Source organism: Oncorhynchus mykiss, chromosome 2, assembly GCF_013265735.2.
Source record: "Oncorhynchus mykiss isolate Arlee chromosome 2, USDA_OmykA_1.1, whole genome shotgun sequence".
NCBI classification, from domain to species: Eukaryota; Metazoa; Chordata; class Actinopteri; order Salmoniformes; family Salmonidae; genus Oncorhynchus; species Oncorhynchus mykiss.
Window position 1 is genome coordinate 51,411,822 of NC_048566.1, and position 19,250 is coordinate 51,431,071.

Genomic DNA, 19,250 nt, shown 5'->3' on the forward strand with positions numbered 1-19,250 from the left:
TAGGACAAAACACACATCACAAGTGAGACAGCACTACATAAAGAGAGACCTGATAGCAACGACTCTGGTTAGAAAGCAAGGTCATGGCTAGAAGGAATCCTGCTTTTATCAGAATGTACTTTTCGTAGCAGATTGGGATAATTAGGCTTAGAAAAGGCTACTACTTTTAATGAAAGCTCGACCCATGTAGACATGACCGATCAACAGAGGCGCACAGTGATGACGTAAGAGACAAACTACAACGTTCTGTTAGTGTCCCTCCGACATACATTTAAATAAAAAGTACATTGTAAAATTATTCAAACAAAAATGATTTTATAAGCACATTTTTTGAAAATATTGCCGTTTGTCTGACTCCTTATTCATCTTCTGATTTTCTCTCGGGGGAAAAAAAATATTTCAACGTGCATGGATCTATCAAATACTCAATGTAATGCGGTTTCCGCCCTTTTTTGTCCTCTTTTTCCGCTGGAAGGTAACGTGGTTGTTTGGTGTTCTTGTAGTCGTATTAAAAATGTCGAACAATTTGACCTGTGCTATGTTTAGATTGCTAATTGTTTAATAACAGCGTACGTTTTTATTACATAGGTGTGATATTGATTGTAGCGATACTTTTTATAGACATTTCTAATCGAACTATTTCAAATCGGTCAGCCTGCTGCTAGGCCCTAAATCAGTCTGCCATACTACGAGGTAAAGATAGCTGGCGTGGTTGTTTGTCCTATACAGAGCACGGGGCTTCGACGTGCGCCCTCATTTGTAATCTGGTGTAGCTAATGCTTGTCAACTATATATATTTTGCATATTGTAAATCCCTTTAATCGGAAACAGTTGAAGAGCTTAACACGCGATATTCACAGTCCCACTCAACTGGACCATATTCATGCAATTTAGGTACCTAACTTCCTATCCTAGCTATTTAGCTAATTGAATTAGTTTGAGGTAGCCAATTACTAGTTGGGTACATTTTTGCCAACTATAGGAATGTGACAAAACGATCCTGCAAAGTTGCTATGTTTTATAGCCTGGCTTTTAGCCAACGTTAGCCAAACAAACAATGAACTTGTTCTATTAACGTTCGTTTTCTGCAAAATGTGCCTTTGATTCCCGTGTTACTTGACTAACTTGTATTAAACGGCCTCATTGCCAAAATCCATTTATCGACTTCACCAGAGTCCGATAAACTCGTGGGTACCATTTGTCTGTCCAGTATGGAGGAAGTGCGCTAGTTTCGCGAGCCAATTTTAACTAGCCTTGGCGCAATGACTGGAAGTCTATGGGTATCTGCTATCCCTTTAACGCTTATTGTCTGTCCCAGGTTCGTCAACATGTCTTCTCATCTGCAGTGGATGGTCATTAGGAACTGCTCCAGCTTCCTCATCAAGAGGAATGGACAGACTTACAGCACCGTGAGTACAACTAACGGCCAAGAATCAGTGGTCCTAGTAAATGTACCCCACATACCCGGTGGATCATGAACTAGGTCATGCTTGCAGTCAGATGTTCTTTGAGTTTGTTGAAATGTTGAGAATTCATCTGTGGTCTGTCAATTCTTTAGTCACATAACAAAGAGATGAATGTACACTGAACAAAAGGAGAAATTAACATACAATTCTGGCAACAGCTCTGGTGGACATTTCTGTAGTCAGCATGCCAATTGCATGCTCCCTCAACTAGAGACATCTGTGGTGTTGACAAAATAGCACATTTTAGTGGCCTTATTGTTCCCAGCACAAAGTGCACTTGTGTAATAATCATGCTGTTTAATCAACTTCTTGATATGCCACATCTGTCAGGTGGATGGATTATCTTGGCAAATGAGAAATGCTCACTAACAGGGATGTAAACAAATGTGATCCCATTTCTGGGATTTTTAATTTCAGATCATGTTGCGTTGATATTTTTGTTCAGTATACACATGGATTGACCATGTAGGGTCGTGCTGCAGATTGAGGATTTAAGAAACAAGTTTAATGGGATTTGTTAGTTAAATGTAATTTGCATTTGTTTAACAGGAGCCCAACAACCTGAAGTCCAAGAACTCCTTCCGTTTCAACGGGCTGGTGCACAGGAAGACTGTTGGTGTTCAGCCTGCAGCTGATGGAAAGGGTGTTGTTGTCGTGCTGAAGAAGCGTGCAGGTAAACATGCTTCTCCATAATACCAACCAGGAAATGAAGTACAGTTCCACCACATACCTGTTTATGGTGATTCTTCAATACTTGTCATAATCCACCTCTTGTGAATCACCTTAATTGTCTTGCTGTAAAGATATTGGTAGCTGTTGTACCTGTGAACCTGACTGACATGTCATTAATTTAGGTCAAAGCGTACTCTAAGAATGTGAATTGAGGGAGTTTCGGCTTGTTTTATTACTCAGGCCAGCGCAAGCCTGCCACTTCATATGAGAAGATCACCATCAACAAGAACTCGCGTGCCACTCTCAGCAGCCTGAGGCACATCATCCGCAAGAGCAACTACAGAAAGGACCTGCGCATGGTGAGCACACTCTACTAAACCACTTGTTTCTCTACTGGTCTTCAATATTTGTGCAAGGGACCAACCAGGCTTTTGACAAAAGTCTGTAAACCCTGTTGGATTCAGGATTAGGATTGAAGACTTCTGTAGTCCCACACAAGTTTGCATTTTAGACGATGATGGGCCGATTTTCCCATCAAATGTGTGCTAGCCGACATCCACATAGAGGTTGTTTTTGCAGTGTAGGAAGTGGAACTGTGTTAGTGGTCAAATCCACAAGTGGCTCCCTGCGTTCCCTTATTGCGGACACTGCCACTGTATTTTCCGTGAAACCACACCCAACTTTATCTGACAACCCATGCAGATGTCTTACAAGTTCAAACACTCAAATGTGTGATGTTCAATCGTATACACCTTGATATACACTGATTATACCCCATTCAAATAAACATGCATTAGAATACACTTTCTTTCTTTGTTTTGAACTTCTAACACGTTAGGGATAATACGGTAGTGGTTTGACATGAGCAGCTGCTCACACCACAGACACCGCCAAAATATCCCCTATGCGGATTAGAGGTCGACCGATTATGATTTTAACGCCGATACCGATTATTGAACGACCAAAAAAGCTGATACCGATTAATCGGCCAATTTTTTTGTTTTATTTGTAATAATGGCAATTACTACAATACTGAATGAACACTTATTTTAGCTTAATATAATACGTCAATAAAATCAATTTAGCCTCAAGTAAATAAGGAAACATGTTTAATTTGGTTTAAATAATGCAAAACAAAGTGTTGGAGAAGAAAGTAAAAGTGCAATATGTGCTTTGTAAGAAAGCTAATATGTCAGTTCCTTGCTCAGAGCATGAGAACATATGAAAGCTGGTGGTTCCTTTTAACATGAGTCTTCAATATTCCCAGGTAAGAAGTTTTAGGTTGTAGTTATTATAGGACTATTTCCCTCTGTACCATTTGTATTTCATTAACCTTTGACTATTGGATGTTCTTATAGGCACTTTAGTATAGCGCGCGCTAACTAGCCATTTCACTTCGATTACACCAGCCTCATCTCGGGAGTTGATAGGCTTGAAGTCATAAACAGCGCAGTGCTTGACGCACAACAAAGAGCTGCTGGCAAACGCACGATAGTGCTGTTTGAATGACTGTTTACGCGCCTGCTTCTGCCTACCACCGCTCAGTCAGATGCTTGTATGCTCAGTCAGATTATATGCAACGCAGGACACGCTAGATAATATCTAGTAATATCATCAACCATGTGTAGTTAACTAGTGATTATGATTGATAGTTTTTTTATAAGAGAAGTTTAATGCTAGCTAGCAACTTACCTTGGCTTACTGCATTCGCGTAACAGGCAGTCTCCTTGTGGAGTGCAACGAGAGAGGCAGGTCGTAATTGCGTTGGACTAGTTAACTGTAAGGTTGCAAGATTGGATCCCCAGGGCTGACAAGGTGAAAATCTGTCGTTCTGCCCCTGAACAAGGTAGTTAACCCACCGTTCCTATGCCGTAATTGAAAATAAGAATGTGTTCTTAACTGACTTGCTTAGTTAAATAAAGGTGTATAGATACAACAATTTTTTTTTTATATATAAAAATACACATTTTGAAAATCGGCGCCCAAAAATACAGATTTCCGATTGTTATGAAATTTTGAAATTGGCCATTCCGATTAATCGGTCGACCTCTAATGCAGATGTCTGCCAACGCGGGTTAAGCTCAATCAATCTGAATTGAGGCCCGAGTCTTGTCCTGGACTAAAGTATGTCTAATGGAAGTTCTCCATTGAAAGTGTTTTTTTTTAGTCCAGCTCCAGCTTACACGGAACCCAAACACTGGCTGCGCGCATGTGCCATCGTGCATAAATGTATTTTGGCCCCCCACACCAAACGCGATCACGACACGCAGGTTAAAATATCAAAATAAACTCTGAACCAATTACATTAATTTGTGGACAGGTCGAAAAGCATCAAAAATGTATGGCAATTTAGCTAGCTAGCTTGCACTTGCTAGCTAATTTGTCCCATTTAGCTTGCTGTTGCTAGCAAATTTGTCCTGGGATATAAACATTGAGTTATTAATTTACCTGAAATGCACAAGGTCCTCTACTCCGACAATTAATCCACACATAAAACGGTCAACCCGAATCGTTTCTAGTCACCTCTCCTCCTTCAAGGCTTTTTCTTCTCTGGACTTTATATTGCGATTGGCAACTTTCAGAAATTAGGTGCATTACCGCCACCGACCTCGTTCGTCTTTCAGTCACCCACCTGGGTATAACCAATGAGATGGCATGTACCTGCTTCTATAAATCAATAAGATGGGAGAGGCAGGACTTGCAGCGCAATCTGCGTCACAAATAGATCTGGCTTCTATTTTAGCCCTTGGCAACCCAGACCCTCATTGGCGCGAGCGAGCAGTATGGGTGCAATAATTTAATAATATAGATTTCTACATTTATTTTGCGATGTGAGCCGTGTAGTCGGGGTGTTAGTGTACAGGAATCTTACCCTTGCAGTGGACATAAATAAACATATAGGGCTTAAATTTGTGTAATGGTTTTATGGTCAGACTTGTAGCAAGTAAAAGATGGATCCAAGTATAATATCTTAAAGTTGAAAGATGTCTTATGTTTTCCCAGGCTGCTCTGCGTCGTGCCAGCGCCATCCTGATGAGCCAGAAGCGTGTGGTGGTGGTGAAGAGGCGTTCCAAGGCTGCCAAGACTGCATAAAGTTGGCGAGTTATAAGAAATAAAAATAAAAAAATGGTTTGAGAAACACTACCCTGTCAGTCTTCAATCTTTGGGTCGTAAGAATAAAGAGCAATGCCTCAAGTTGGTGTAAGTGGCTATAACACCACTGTATCATGTGTTTGATGGTTCCTAGGAACACTTATTTTCCTTTTGATGGTGTAATTTTGTCTTTGGCAGGCCTAATTTAAATGGTGCTATGCAACATACTCTGTTTCTGATTCATTCAATCTGGTTATTTAAACCCACAGCCCATTTCCTGGTTTCCCGATAGCGATGGAACTTACGAGTGTTTTAATGATGCATCTTTCCTACAATGGCCGAATATGTCACATGCGTTTCCCCAAATGCCATGCATAGAGAACGGTCGCTTAGTGTGTCTATCAGGGGTTGGAATACATTTCTAGAGAAACTGGAACGAAAGTGAACAGTTATTTTAAAGCATGGGAATCGGTTGATAACTTTGTTCCGGGCAATTCTTTTTTTGTCCAACAATGCATATGCCAAAGCCCTCACTCTCACAAACTACTCTACCAGCTAAAAGTATTTGCCTGTGTGTGCTGGTAGGTAATGTGCCCTTCCCCCTCAGAAGCTTAGACTACTGTAGCCTGACAGTTTTCATTAGAGAATGGATTACATTTTCAATGCTAGTTATGGATACTATAGTTTCACATAGGATTTATTAACTACAAAAAGAAAATGTGTTTTTAATTCTGGTGCCACTCTCCGCACACAAGCTTGTTAGCTAGCTCTGGGATGTTCAAGGACATTAAAAGTTCCTCCATAGAAGCTGCTCCTCCGTAGGAATGAACCGCTTAGCCTAATTTAAAGGGTAATTCTCAACCCCATTTTCAGCCTTTGCCCATCCCCTTAAAAAAAATGCATTCAGCTGAGAAGTTGTGGTTCGAGGGAATTGCTCATAAATGTAGTTATGAGGCCAGCACTTTCTCACGAAAGCATACTTGCCACACGTCCACTGGCACACTGATAATTGTCGCCTCTTAGGTTTTGATTGGACAATGCATGTTAAGTAATTGTTTATTTCTACCCCTCTCAGTATTCCTGAGTGAAATTTGCCAACTCAGCTGAGAACGCCATTGCCTAAATGTTCACCAGATGGCGTTGCGATCAGTTTCGCTATTTAGCTTGCTAAATGTTTTTTTAATATTATCATATAGGCACCTATTGAAATGACCAAGAAATTCCACAAAGTTGTCAACACTTGAATCACAGAGAAAGATTAATTATGACCACTTCCTTCCGTTTGTATATCGAGAAAGGTGTTGATTTGATTAAAACAATGAGGGAAAGCTGACAAAATGGGGCTAATAAAATTTATGTTGGAAGGAGAAAATGGACAAAGGATTAAAGATCATACAGTCAAAGTGAAAAAGTAAAATTGCCCTGCCAACTATTAACCCTCTAAAAAACAACACCCCATTGGGCTTGGGCAGTGTGATGGCAATTGCGTCGTCTGTGGACCTATTGGGGCGGTAAGCAAATTGGAGTTGGTGGAGGTGATATGGTCCTTGACTTGTCTCTCAAAGCACTTCATGATGAAGAAAGTGAGTGCTTCAGGGCGGTAGTCATTTAGCTCAGTTACCTTAGCTCTCTTGGGAACAGGAACAAGGGGGGTGGGGGAGGTGGGGGGCTTGGGGGCGGGCAAGCGAGCGATGAGGGGGAAAAAGACAGTGAGGTGCCCCCCCTGTGTTTGCACGACTCATCTGTGCCTCTAGAGGATATTGACAGTACGATCTCCACTCTGTCTATGGCCCTGGGGGAAGAGGGGCTGCAGGGGTTCTTTGTGAAACCGCAAGCCTGCGTCCCAAACCCAATCCCGCTGTCATGGGCAGAGGACCTGGGGGAAGGGGCAAACATGGAGAGCCTAGTGGGTGGCGAGCAGGTGGCCTTTTCTGAAGAGGACCTGTATTCGTCGAACGAGGGGAGCATCTTTGCATCTCTGTCAGAGGAGATGGAGCAGGGGAGCATCGGGTGAGCCTCCTGTTTTGTTTTTGGGGAGTTAGGAGAATAATATTTTTGTTTCCTTATGGATACAATCACTTTTGTTAGTGTAAATGTAAGGGGGTTGAGGGATAGGGTAAAAAGAAGTGCGTTTTTTTGTTATTTAGAGGGTGTGGGGTTTGACTTTTGTTTTTTACAGGAGGTTCACCTAAGGGATAGAGGGAATGTTGTGAGGTTTGAGTGGGATAAGGGGGAATCAGTTTGGGGTATATGGGGGGGTTCACTCTTCGGGGGTAGGGATTTTGTGTGGGCATAGGGAGGTTGAGGATACTTTTGTTGTTATGCAAGGGAGGGTTTTGGGGGTGGATATCACTTTTAGGGATAGTAGTTATAGGTTAGTGGTGGTGTATGGGCCACAGGTGGCGGCAGACAGAAGGGAGATGGTGGACTGTCTGACGCCCTTGTGTGCCACAAATAAGCAGTTGGTGATAGGATGGGATTTTAATATAGATTTAGGGGTAGGGGGGATAGCAGTGCAGGCGCCATCACCGGGCTAATGGCTTGCCATGGTCTGGTTGATGGAGGCCTGCACACTACTCCGACAATGGCTGGCCCCACTGGGAGTTAAGCAGAGGCTTGACTATATTTCTCTATCTAGGTCTTTGGGTCAGATGTCTGGTTGGCTGTTGCCTGTCTTCTTTTCAGATCACGACGGGGTGCTCCTGCAGGTGAGTTCTCCAGTCTGCCTCTTCGGTAGGGGGTACTGGAAATTAGATCGGGATGAGCAAACTTTCGTTAATGCCTTTATTGGTGTGTTTCGTGGGCTTGAAGGCCTCCGGTCCATGTGCGAGGGGGTGTTAGAGTGGTGGGACTTAGTCAAGGTAATGATTAGGGTCTTTATTATAGGATATTGTAAGAGGAGAAAAAGGGAGGAAAGGAGGGAGGTGGATCATATCCAAAGGTTGCTCTAGCTCGAGTACGAGGCAGGCAACGTCGGCGGGTCGGTCGACTGGGAGAGATCCACTTCCCTGAAGGAGCAACTCAGGGAGCTGCAGGAGCAGAAGGCTCGAGCTTTCCTGGAGCGTGCACATAGTGGCTTTTTAGAGCATAACGAGACTTGTTCCGCTATATTCTTTAAAGACGCATTTTCGACTTTTTCAAAAAAACACCTGCGTGACGCCGGGGAAACGTTGGGTGGGGAGGAGCCGGCTTTTGCCAACCCGCTGAGGTCTGCCGAGACCCCCGGGTGCGCGGCGGGTGCAGGGTTCCAATTTGTGTGTTATCGCTTCTCTGCCTTTTGGCTCAGATCAAGCTTGGTACCGAGGTGCCCCAAAGCCTGTTGAGTCAAAAGGTTGAAGGAAGGCAGGAGGGAGGTTTATTGTTTTGTTTTGTAGAAATTGGTTTTTTTTTGTATTTCTTTTCTATCAGAGGCTTCTTTTTTTGAATAGAGCTTGATGCCTGAGAAAATGACGAAGGATGTGCCAAGAAGAGTGGTTCCTGGGATTGGGCTAGCGAATACCATGAGGTTCGCATGGAGAAAAAAGGACACGGAGCCATTCGGGAGAGAGATGTTTCGCAGAACTGTCTTGATGGGGACACTAAAATTGGCAGTCGTTTTGTGCTTTCAGGATAACCCGTTGGAAAAAGCCTTTGATGTTACGTTTTACACAGAGGAGATGCATGAAGACATCATGGAGAAGGTGAGGGCTGTAGGAGGTGAGAGTCCTATGTGTAATTACGAGGTCACAAGTCTGGCCAAAAATCATTTTAGGGTGGTGACAGTGAACATATATAAACCCCATGTCAAGGACGAGGAGGTAAGGGCATTTCTGGGGAGGTTTATGGATAATGTTTCATCGGCAAGGCTCCTCAGGGACTCCCTGGGGTTTTGGACTGGGAGGAGGTATTTTCAGGCCCTCCTCAGGGAGGACCCAAAGGGGTTGGAAGGTTACCTCCATCCTCCAGCGATGTTCTCCCTGGGGGCTGGCAGGGAGAGTGGAGGGGCCAGAGAAGAGAGCGGTGGAGAGGATGGAGACAGAGAAGGTATCGATGAGGATGGAGACAGAGAAGGTGTCGGAGAGGAAGGGGACAGAGAAGGTATCGGAGAGGATGGAGAAGGCATCGGAGAGGAAGGAGACAGAGAAGGCATCGGAGGTGGGACCAGAAGGAGAGGGTGTGAAGGAATGGAGGGACAGCAAAGTGGTGAAAGAACGGGTGGAGGAGTTAAGAGAAATGGTGGGGGGACTAACGGACAAGGATGGGGATGTGCCATGGTCGCGTCCTCCTCCAATCAAGAGACCTAAGAAGGGGGAGCGCTCGGACATCAGGAGGAGGAAAGGTGGTAAAGGGGGGGGAGAGAAGTTTCAGGGCCCTCGTGGGCTCCCTCTCTTTCTTCTTCGTTTACACCCCTGACTGAGCTTGATATCCCAGGCATGGCCCAGGGTTGGGTGATGGAGGGAGGATCAAGCTTCCTCTTTGGGGACGTGGGGTCCCCAGTCCAGAGTCCGGAGGAGGGCAGGGTGGTAGACCTGAGCGTGGAGAACACGCAGTGTGCCGGGTGGGGGGATGGGGGCTGATGGGGGGGAGTCAGGAGGGGAGATGGCGTCCCCATTAGTCGGGATGGAGATAGGGAAGGTGAGATTTTGTTGTTGTTTCTTTTGGTGGGTTTATGTGTAGTTGGTAGGTGGGAAGGGGAGGGAAGATGCTCCCATGACTTTTGGTTTTGATTATTGTTTACTAGTTTTGAAATGACATTTTTTGTGTTATTTGGCATTTGAGTTGATTGAATTATGGAAGATTATTGGTTGAGTTTGAAAGTAATAAATATATTTTATTAAAAAAAAATCTGTTCTTATCAGTTTAATATCTGATACGTCCCCAATCGGGGGACTACATATTAAATGGATTTTTCGAACAGGGATTCGGAAATGGGGCTTGCTCCGACCGCTCCACGCATCGACCCGGTATTGCAGTATCTCCGGGAACGGTGCAACACTTTTCTCCCGTTGTCAAGGAAAAATAAAAATTCACCAAGCTATGTAAACAGCTAGCTAGCAGAAGAGAAGGAAAGAAACATCCAAACTGAAAGAAGGGCGAAGCGCCCTTCAATGGGTCCCCCGTTTCCCTCCATTTGACTTAAAAAAAAATAATATTTGGCCTGGATAGAGTGTGTGTGTCTCTGTCTGTCTGTGACTTTTTACCCACAGCCCTCGAAAACTTGGAAGAGTGGGTTCCGGGACCACCCGCGGGAACCCGGCCTAGAGTGCACAGAGTGTGTCTCGGGCCCCGACCTCTGACTTCCATACGACTCTGGTTTCTCTTCATTACGCACAAGCCTTTCGCCTTTTACTAAAGACTTCCGTGGAGAGGAACACTTACGAGGTCAACATATTTTTGGAGGGGCTTTGCTTCTTGCAGAGCCCGGTATCTTGTTTCAAGAGAAATTGACAGAGATGACGCCGCCGCCGAGGTTTTTTGCTTAGCCATTTGACTTCAAGCCGGCTGGTTGGCTGACCGGTGATTTAACCTCTAGTGACACCCCATCCTGGGTCCGGGAGCGTAATCATCGACTGACACTAATTAGCGTAACGCAACTGACATAAATATTACTAGAAAATATTCCTATTCATGAAAATCACAAGTGAAATATATTGAGACACAGCTTAGCCTTTTGTTAATCACCCTGTCATCTCAGACTTTCAAAATATGCTTTACAGCCAAAGCAAGACAAGCATTTGTGTAAGTTTATAGCCTAGCATAGCATTATGTCCAGCTAGCAGCAGGTAAGTTGGTCACGAAAATCAGAAAAGCATTCAAATTAAATCGTTTACCTTTGATGAGCTTCGGATGTTTTCACTCACGAGACTCCCAGTTAGATAGCCAATGTTCCTTTTTTCCCAAAATATTATTTTTGTAGGCGAAATAGCTCCGTTTGTTTTTCACGTTGGGCTGAGAAATCGACCGGAAATAGCGGTCACGACAACATTCCAAATTAGCTCCATAATAATCGACAGAAACATGGCAAATGTTGTTTATAATCAATCCTCAAGGTGTTTTTCAAACATCTATTCGATAATATATCCACCGGGACAATTGGTTTTTCAGTAGGACCGATTGGAAAAATGGCTACCTCTGTATTTTACGCGAGAATCACTCTGAGAGCCATCAGGTGACCGCTTACGGGTATTCTTCAACATAAAGGCGTAAAACTACGTCACAATGCTGTAGACACCTTGGGGAATACGTAGAAAAAGTAATCTGGTTGATAGCCCATTCACTGCTCAATAGGGACCCATTGGAACACAGAGCTTTCAAAACATGAGGCACTTCCGGATTGGATTTTTCTCAGGCTTTCGCCTGCAATATCAGTTCTGTTATACTCACAGACAATATTTTTATAGTTTTGGAAACTTTAGAGTGTTTTATATCCTAAGCTGTCAATGTTATGCATATTATAGCATCTTGTCCTGACAAAATATCCCGTTTACTTTGGGAACGTTATTTTTCCAAAAATGAAAATACTGCCCCCTAGTCACGAGGTTAAACTCTTTGTTCGTTTTTTCCCACAAGGCCCTCGCTTTGAAATAAGTAAGCAAGGTTAGTTTGTATTTCATCCAACGATCTGTGCTACAAAGTGATGGCTACAGTATATGCAATTTCTTCCACTTTTTGAGTGACAAAAAGATATTTATCTAAATGGTGAAAATGCAACATCTGTTAATCAGACTCACTTTGATTTTATATAGTGCACCAATAAATAATTTCTCCCTTACGACCATACTGGCCTGAGTACGCACCTGTTGTTGGGTAATTGACACAGGTGTGAGTGATTGAGCTGAGGTTGAGTGTTTGCTCTAGAGAGTTTGTGTTTGAGTTTTGAGCTTTTTGAAGTACAATCTCTTTTTTTGTGAATTGATTAAGTTTGAGTTATGGTTTGGGGTTGTTCCCCGGCAGCATATTGCTGTTTGGGGGACTTTCCTCCTGTCGTTTTTTTTGGATGTAAACAATGGCTTTGACCCATGCTGGCAAAAAGATGACTAACAAAGGAAACATGGACAAGACAGACGCAAAAGTATGAAAATAATTTAACAGTGGCTGTGGAAATTATGGGAGAGGAGAAAATTACAATGATGGAGTCATTGAGAGGGATTAAAGAAGTTTGTGGACTGGTATGCGGATGTCGGGTTAAAGATGAAAAACGATATGAAGTGACGCTGTCAAGTGCGAGAGGGAAGGAAAAACTGATGGATGGATGGATTTAAAATCCGGAGCTGTCGAATCATGGCAAAGGACCTATCGCTTGATGAGATGGTTGTATCCTTCTTAAGCCTCCCAGTATACATTACAGACGAGGCCATCACAGAACGGCTAAGAGCATGGGGTGTGTCTGCTATATCACCGGTGAAAAGGGTCTACTGGCCGGGGACGGACGTTGCAGATGGGACGCGCTACTGCAAAGTAAAGTTCCCAGACACTGTGCGCTCGCTGCCATATTCGGCCAAATTTGAAACGATGGATGGGGCTGAGTATTTCAGAGTGATACACAATCGTCAGGTCAAGGTCTGTAGGCTGTGTATCCAGCCAGGGCACGTGCTACGTGAGTGCCCTGAATTCACATGTCATAATTGTGGTGAGCAGGGGCATTATGCACGAGAGTGCATTGGGAGAAGAGAGCGCGGTTATGTTGGTTGCGGGAGGAGTGTTGCGCAGTGCTCCTGTTCCCATGGTGAAGGTGCTCATGACTTGGCATCACAGGTCTTCAGCGGAAATAGTGTCGTGGAGGAGAGCGAGGTGGAGGGAACTGGGGAGGAGATCGGCATGAGCGAGCAGTCCCAGGGAGAGATGGAGGGCGAAGAAGACCAGAAGCAGTCGGAGGATGAAGTAGAGACGGGGCCTTGTCCTGTAGGAAAGGAGGCATCCAAGGATGGAGAGATAAGTTCAAGCCTAGACGATGTGGAGGTGGAGGGCGTTCCTTGTGGAGAGGGGGGAGGGGGGGGTAGAGTGGTTTGAAGAAGAAGCACATGGAGAGGCATTGGCTACGGATTCTGGGGGTGAAGTGGAGATCCCGACTGTGTCTGAAGTCCAGGTAGGCTCCTCTAGGGTGGTAGATCCTGCAAGGGATGACTCTTGCAAACGTAAAGGGTCTGAAGAAGAGCTGACGGAGGAAGAGATGGAGTACATACAATCTCTGCGGAGGGATAGTAAAAGGAACATGATAATCAAGAAGAAAAAGGTAAAAGATCAATCATGATGGACTGTATTCATCTCCTCCTTTATATTCATAATGGTGAGAGTTGTATCTATCAATACCAATGGACTTCGTAGCAAAGAAAAGCTAGAGCTGGTGTTGGAAGCCTTCTCTGCGGACATATTATGTCTACAGGAGACTCATTGGACTGAGCCGTATATGGATAATGTAAGGCAGAGATGGAATGGACAAATGTACGTGAGTAATGGGACTGTTAGGGCATGTGGCGTAGCTATTTTGGTGAAACAATGTTGTGTCTAATTTAAGTTTATGTGCTGACACTGTGGGTCGAATGGTGGGAGTAAGTTTCACTTTTCAAGATGTAGAGTACTCCTTGTACAATGTGTATGCTCCTAATAATGAAATTGAAAGAAGGGTTATGTTTATGTCTATGGGGGGATTATGTTGGAAGAACTGTCTGCTTGTTGGGGATTTTAATGTATGGATGGATAGGCTTGATGCCTCAAGTAGTGCACATTTTGGCTCTGACTCATCTTGGGGAGCGCTATTAAGGATAATGCGGGATGAGGATATGGTGGATATATGGAGGGAGAGGAATCCAGATAAGCGGGTGTTCTCTAGAAGACAAGTGGTGAGGGGTGAGCTCAAGCAGTCACGTATAGATTTGTGTCTCGCTCACAGAGAGGTTGCGCACTTGGTTGCGGGGGTAGAGTATTCACACACATTTTTTTAGTGACCATGATGCTCTGCTTTTCCGGCTGGGTGCATCAGGGGAGGGGAGGGGGGGTGGTTTGTGGTGTCTTAATGCCAGACTGCTGAAGGATGAGGGGTTTAAGGCAGCAGTGAAAGAGTGTGTGAATGACGTCGTGTCAGATCCTCTATTTGAGTCTGATGTGAGTGTGTGGTGGGAAGGATTAAAAGGGTAGTTCAAGCGGCTGGCAATATCTAGTGCAAGACAGGCAAATGTGTTGAGGAGGAGGGAGGAGGGGATTCTTAAATCCCGCCTGTTATTGGAGTTAGAAAAGGTAGAAAACTGTCCAGGCTATGATGTTAGAGTACCTGAGGGCGAGGGAGGAGTTGAGGGACGTAGAGAGGCACAGGTGTATGGGGGCAGTGGTGAGAAGTAGAGCACAGTATGTGGTGGAGGGGGAGAGGAATACTGCTTTTTTCCTGGGGTTAGAAAGGCGGAAGCAGGAAAGGAGTTTTCTAACTGAGCTGTTAAATGAGAGGGGGGAGAGGGTGACAGATCTGAAAGGTATTTTGAATACAGTGCATTCTTTTTATAAAGGCTTATCTACGTCAGGCGGGGTAGATGAAGTGTGTATGAGAAGAGTGCTAGACGCAGTGGAGGCTAGGGTGTCGACTGAGGATGTAGAGATGTGTGATGCTGATTTTACATTGGCAGAGGTTAAAGCTGCTATCTTGGGCCTGAACTTGAATAAGAGCCCGGGTTCAGATGGTCTTACTGCAGAGTTTTACCGTGAGTTTAGTGACATACTGGCACCACTGATGCTGCGTGTGTATGTGTGTATTGAGGAGAAGAGGGTAGTCCCTGAATCTTTAGCTATGGGTGTGTTGACTGCTATACAAAGGGAAGGCGAGCAGACTGAAATTAGAGAACTACAGACCAATAATCCTTTTGAACTCAGACAATAAGGTGCTTGCTAAGATAATGGCCAATAGGTTGAATAAGGTGATGGGAAGCATCATAGCACCTACTCAGGCCTATGGAGTTCCGGGGCGGGATGAAGTGGACACCCTCTGCACTATCCGGGATGTAGTGAAGCAGATGGGGGAAAGTGGGTAGGGCGGTGCTCTGTGGACACCCTCTGCACTATCCAGGATGTAGTGAAGCAGATGGGGGAAGTGGGTAGGGCGGTGCTCTGTGGACACCCTCTGCACTATCCAGGATGTAGTGAAGCAGATGGGGGAAGTGGGTAGGGCGGTGCTCTGTGGACACCCTCTGCACTATCCGGGATGTAGTGAAGCAGATGGGGGAAGTGGGTAGGGCGGTGCTCTGTGGACACCCTCTGCACTATCCGGGATGTAGTGAAGCAGATGGGGGAAGTGGGTAGGGCGGTGCTCTGTCTAGATCTGAATAAAGCCTTTGATCGGGTGGAGCATCGGTTCCTGTTAGAGGCCTTGGCAAGATTTGGGTTCGGGCCTCGTCTTAAAGAATGGGTGAAGCTTTTGTATGGGTCAGCTTGCATTGTAGTTAAATGTAATGGTGTGCTAACTGATCCCTTTCCCCTGGGCAGGTCTGTTGGGCAGGGTTGTCCATTGTCTGCATTGCTATACAGCATCTCAGTAGATCCTTTAGCGGCGTTTGTAAAGTGTGATGGAGTGCATGGAGTGGACCTCCCGGCGGGAGGCGTCAGTGTACTGCATCATTATGCTGATGATACCACCTGTACTGTGCGGGATGGAGGAGTGTGAACTGTCTGATGAAGTGTTTTGATGTGTATTTGAGAGCTTCTGGGGCTAAGGTGAATGTAGAAAAGTTTCAAATGTTATGTGCTGATGATACTGTTATGTCTACATGTAACATTCCTTTTAAGACTGTTAAGGGGCATGTGAGAATTTTGGGTGTGAATATTGGGGTAGATGAGCGGGAGGCGAGGGACTTAACTTGGACAGGGGTGAATAATAAAATAAAGACGACTTTGAATTACTGGAAACAAAGGAAATTAAAATTGAGGGGGAAAGTGGTGGTGGTGAATGCATTGTTGATGTCAAAATGTGTGTATACCTTAGGGGTTATGGACATGCCTGTATGGATTCTGAAGGGAATTAATAATTTAGTGTCTGATTTCCTGTGGGGTGGGAAGGGGGTGAAGATTGCTCATGATGTGATGATAGCAGATTATGATAGGGGTGAGTTGAGATTAATAGATCTGGAGGTGAAGTTAAAAACCATGAGGGTTAAGAGAGTGCAACGGTTTTTGTATGGGGAGGAGGGTCAGGGGTGGAAGGAGTTTTTCAGGCATTGGTTGCATAGGAGTGGAGATTATGGGTTGGTAATGTGTTTTAAGCCTAGCATGTATGCAGAGGTGCCTGAGTTTTACCAGGAGGTGTTCAGGGCCTGGGCGGAGTTCTTACTGCAGGTAAGTTTTGAGTGTGACTCTATTGGGATGATTTCGAATATACCGGTTTTTCTGAACCCAATGCTGAAATCAGAGGGAAAGATGCTGGAGAGTAAGGTAATAATGAAGGCGGGTATGAGAAGACTGAGGGACTTTAGGTATGAGGTGGTGCCGGGGTTCCTGCCTGATCAGGCGATCTTAGATACTGTCTGGGGTGTAGATGAGGATGCATGAAAGGGACGGTGTTGAGAATGTATGAGAGGATAAAGGAGTGTGTTCCAGGGGAGTGGGTGAGGCTGCTGGACAATAATTTGAGTAATGGAGTCTTAGAGACCTTGCCTGAGATGCAGGTGAAATGTGGGGAGACTATGCAAGCCTTATCCTCTACCCAGGTGAGGGCCTTATACTGGGCTCTTATTACCAGGAAGGTCAGGGCGCCTGCGTCGGAAAAAGTGTGGGGGCAAGTTTTGCCAGGGATGGAAGTTGAGCGGTTGTGGGAAAACATGTTAGTGAGGCTCAACAGTCTTGAATGTACCCATTTTGATTTTATGTTGAGGCACAACCGTGTTTTTACCAAGGTGGTGTTACATCAGGTAGACAGGTCAGTGTCTCGTGTGTGTGATGTATGTAGAGATAAGGATGAAAATCTGATGCACATGATGTTTGAATGTGTTGATGTAGCTGGGTTCTATGTGAGGTTGAGGGACATGTTAGAAAGGTACTGGGGAGAAGAGTTAATAGGCGGGGTTGATTGGAGGTGTTTGGTATTGTTTGGAGTGGGTCAGCATGTGAGGGGGGTGAATATTGTATTATTGAATTTTATGCTGTCACATGCGGTATATTCAAGGAGGAACTTGGCAAGGTTTCAGGGAAAGAGGGTGACAGTGTGGAAGGCGTTTGAAGGTTTGGTAAGGAAGGATGTAGGATTGATGTATAGGTCTAAGCAGGAGGATTTTGAGAGGGTGTTTGTATTTCATCCAACGATCTGTGCTACAAAGTGATGGCTACAGTATATGCAATTTCTTCCACTTTTTGAGTGACACAAAGATGCTCATCTAAATGGTGAAAATGCAACATCTGTTAATCAGACTCACTTTGACTTTATATAGTGCACCAGTAAATAGTTTCTCCCTTACGACCATGCCGGCCTGAGTACTCCTGATCTTGTCAGATCTCGGAAGCTTACCAGGGTTGGGCATGGTTAGTACTTGGATGGGAGACTGCCTGGGAATACCAGGTGCTGTAAGCTTTTTGTCCACGAGGGGGTGTTCTTGCATCATTTCATCAGCATCACTGCCTTGTGGAATTTAAACTCTTTGTCTGTTTTTTCCCACGAGTCTGAAATATGTGCCCTCGCTTTGAAATAAGTAAGCAAGGTTAGTTTGTATTTCATCCAACGATCTGTGATGCAAAGTGATGGCTACAGTATATGCAATTTCTTCCACTTTTTGCGTGACAAAAATATGCTTATCTAAATGGTGAAAATGCAACATCTGTTAAACATGATTTAGACCTTGTTTATGGAAAGTGGTTATTTCTGTATTTCAATGTTGCAACTTGCTGAAAATTGCCCATAGTGGTTATAACATCTCAAATAAACAGTACTGGAATAAAATTACATTCAGAGTGCATCAAACATGATTTAGACCTTGTTTATGGAAAAGTGGTTATTTCTGTATTTCAAATGTAGCAACTTGCTGAAAATTGTCCACAGTGTTCATATCATCTCGAATAAACAGAACAAATTGTTTTTTACATCCAGAGTGCATCAAACAAGATTTAGACCTTGTTTATGGAAAAGTGGTTATTTCTGTATTTCAAATGTAGCAACTTGCTGAAAATTGTCCACAGTGTTCATATCATCTCGAATAAACAGAACAAATAGTTTTTTACATCCAGAGTGCATCAAACATGATTTAGACCTTGTTTATGGAAAAGTGGTTATTTCTGTATTTCAAATGTAGCAACTTGTTGAAAATTGTCCATAGTGGTCATAACATCTCAAATAAACAGTACTGGAAAAAATTACATCCAGAGTGCATCAAACATGATTTAGACCTTGTTTATGGAAAAGTGGTTATTTCTGTATTTCAATGTTGCAACTTGCTGAAAATTGTCCATAGTGGTCATAACATCTCAAATAAACAGTTCTGGAAAAAATTACATCCAGATTGCATCAAACATGATTTAGACCTTGTTTATGTAAGCATGTCCTTAAATCTCAAAATCAAAAAGGTGCCCATCTTTACCCACAGACATATCTTTCCAAAGCTCAGTGAGAAGGAATGGTGAAGCTCACCCGTGAAGCGTCAGCAACACATGGCTACAGCTGTAGACTTCTGTTATTTGCCATTTAAATACAAGCTTAGTGATAAAACACCATTTGTATTAAATGAATTCAATATTTTTGCAGTTTTGCATACAACAGTACGTTAGGATGCAACATTGTAACTACATCGGAAAAAACTAAACTAGAAAAAGTTTTTTAAATGTGTTTTTTTTTACACTTTTCTACTATGACATGGGGGCCTTTTACTTTGAAATGCTAAAATGTGTTACCCGGAAGTGACTTGTTAGTGTTGTTATCAATACACTGAGCTAGCTACTTTTCAATCTCACCTATGATGTTCAAACTCGCAACAATCCATAACCATCCTTGTCTTTCTAGCCTTTAAAATGGCATTATTTGTGAGTTGTCATGATTTGAGCATGTACGTGTTGTTAATTAGTTAAATTGTACTTTTATCG

The 19,250-nt window shown here is 43.9% G+C and overlaps 1 protein-coding gene, 1 non-coding gene and 2 pseudogenes across 6 annotated transcripts; all 4 read left to right on the plus strand.

Moving 5' to 3' along the window:
* The first annotated feature begins 299 nt into the window (after nucleotides 1-299).
* rl28 (60S ribosomal protein L28) lies at nucleotides 300-5,333 on the plus strand. 5 transcript variants are annotated; one of them, XM_021617634.2, is made up of 5 exons: nucleotides 300-475; nucleotides 1,319-1,409; nucleotides 2,016-2,139; nucleotides 2,379-2,497; nucleotides 5,142-5,280. In XM_021617634.2, exons 2-5 carry the CDS (start codon nucleotides 1,329-1,331, stop codon nucleotides 5,229-5,231), a joined length of 414 nt encoding a protein of 137 aa, XP_021473309.1. In that variant the 5' UTR covers nucleotides 300-475; nucleotides 1,319-1,328; the 3' UTR covers nucleotides 5,232-5,280.
* Nucleotides 5,334-10,034: 4,701 nt separating this feature from the next.
* On the plus strand, nucleotides 10,035-10,208 carry LOC118944199 (annotated as a pseudogene).
* A 307-nt stretch (nucleotides 10,209-10,515) lies between these two features.
* On the plus strand, nucleotides 10,516-10,632 carry LOC118944142. The gene has a single exon (XR_005039449.1). It is a non-coding gene; the product is annotated as a U5 spliceosomal RNA (small nuclear RNA).
* Nucleotides 10,633-17,632: 7,000 nt separating this feature from the next.
* Nucleotides 17,633-17,751, plus strand: LOC118944140 (annotated as a pseudogene).
* Nucleotides 17,752-19,250: the final 1,499 nt, after the last annotated feature.

Coding starts and splice junctions, on each gene's coding strand:
- rl28 (XM_021617626.2), top strand. Junction 1,410..2,015: donor ATGGACAGACTTACAGCACC/GTGAGTACAACT, acceptor TTTGTTTAACAG/GAGCCCAACAACCTGAAGTC. Junction 2,140..2,378: donor CGTGCTGAAGAAGCGTGCAG/GTAAACATGCTT, acceptor TTTATTACTCAG/GCCAGCGCAAGCCTGCCACT.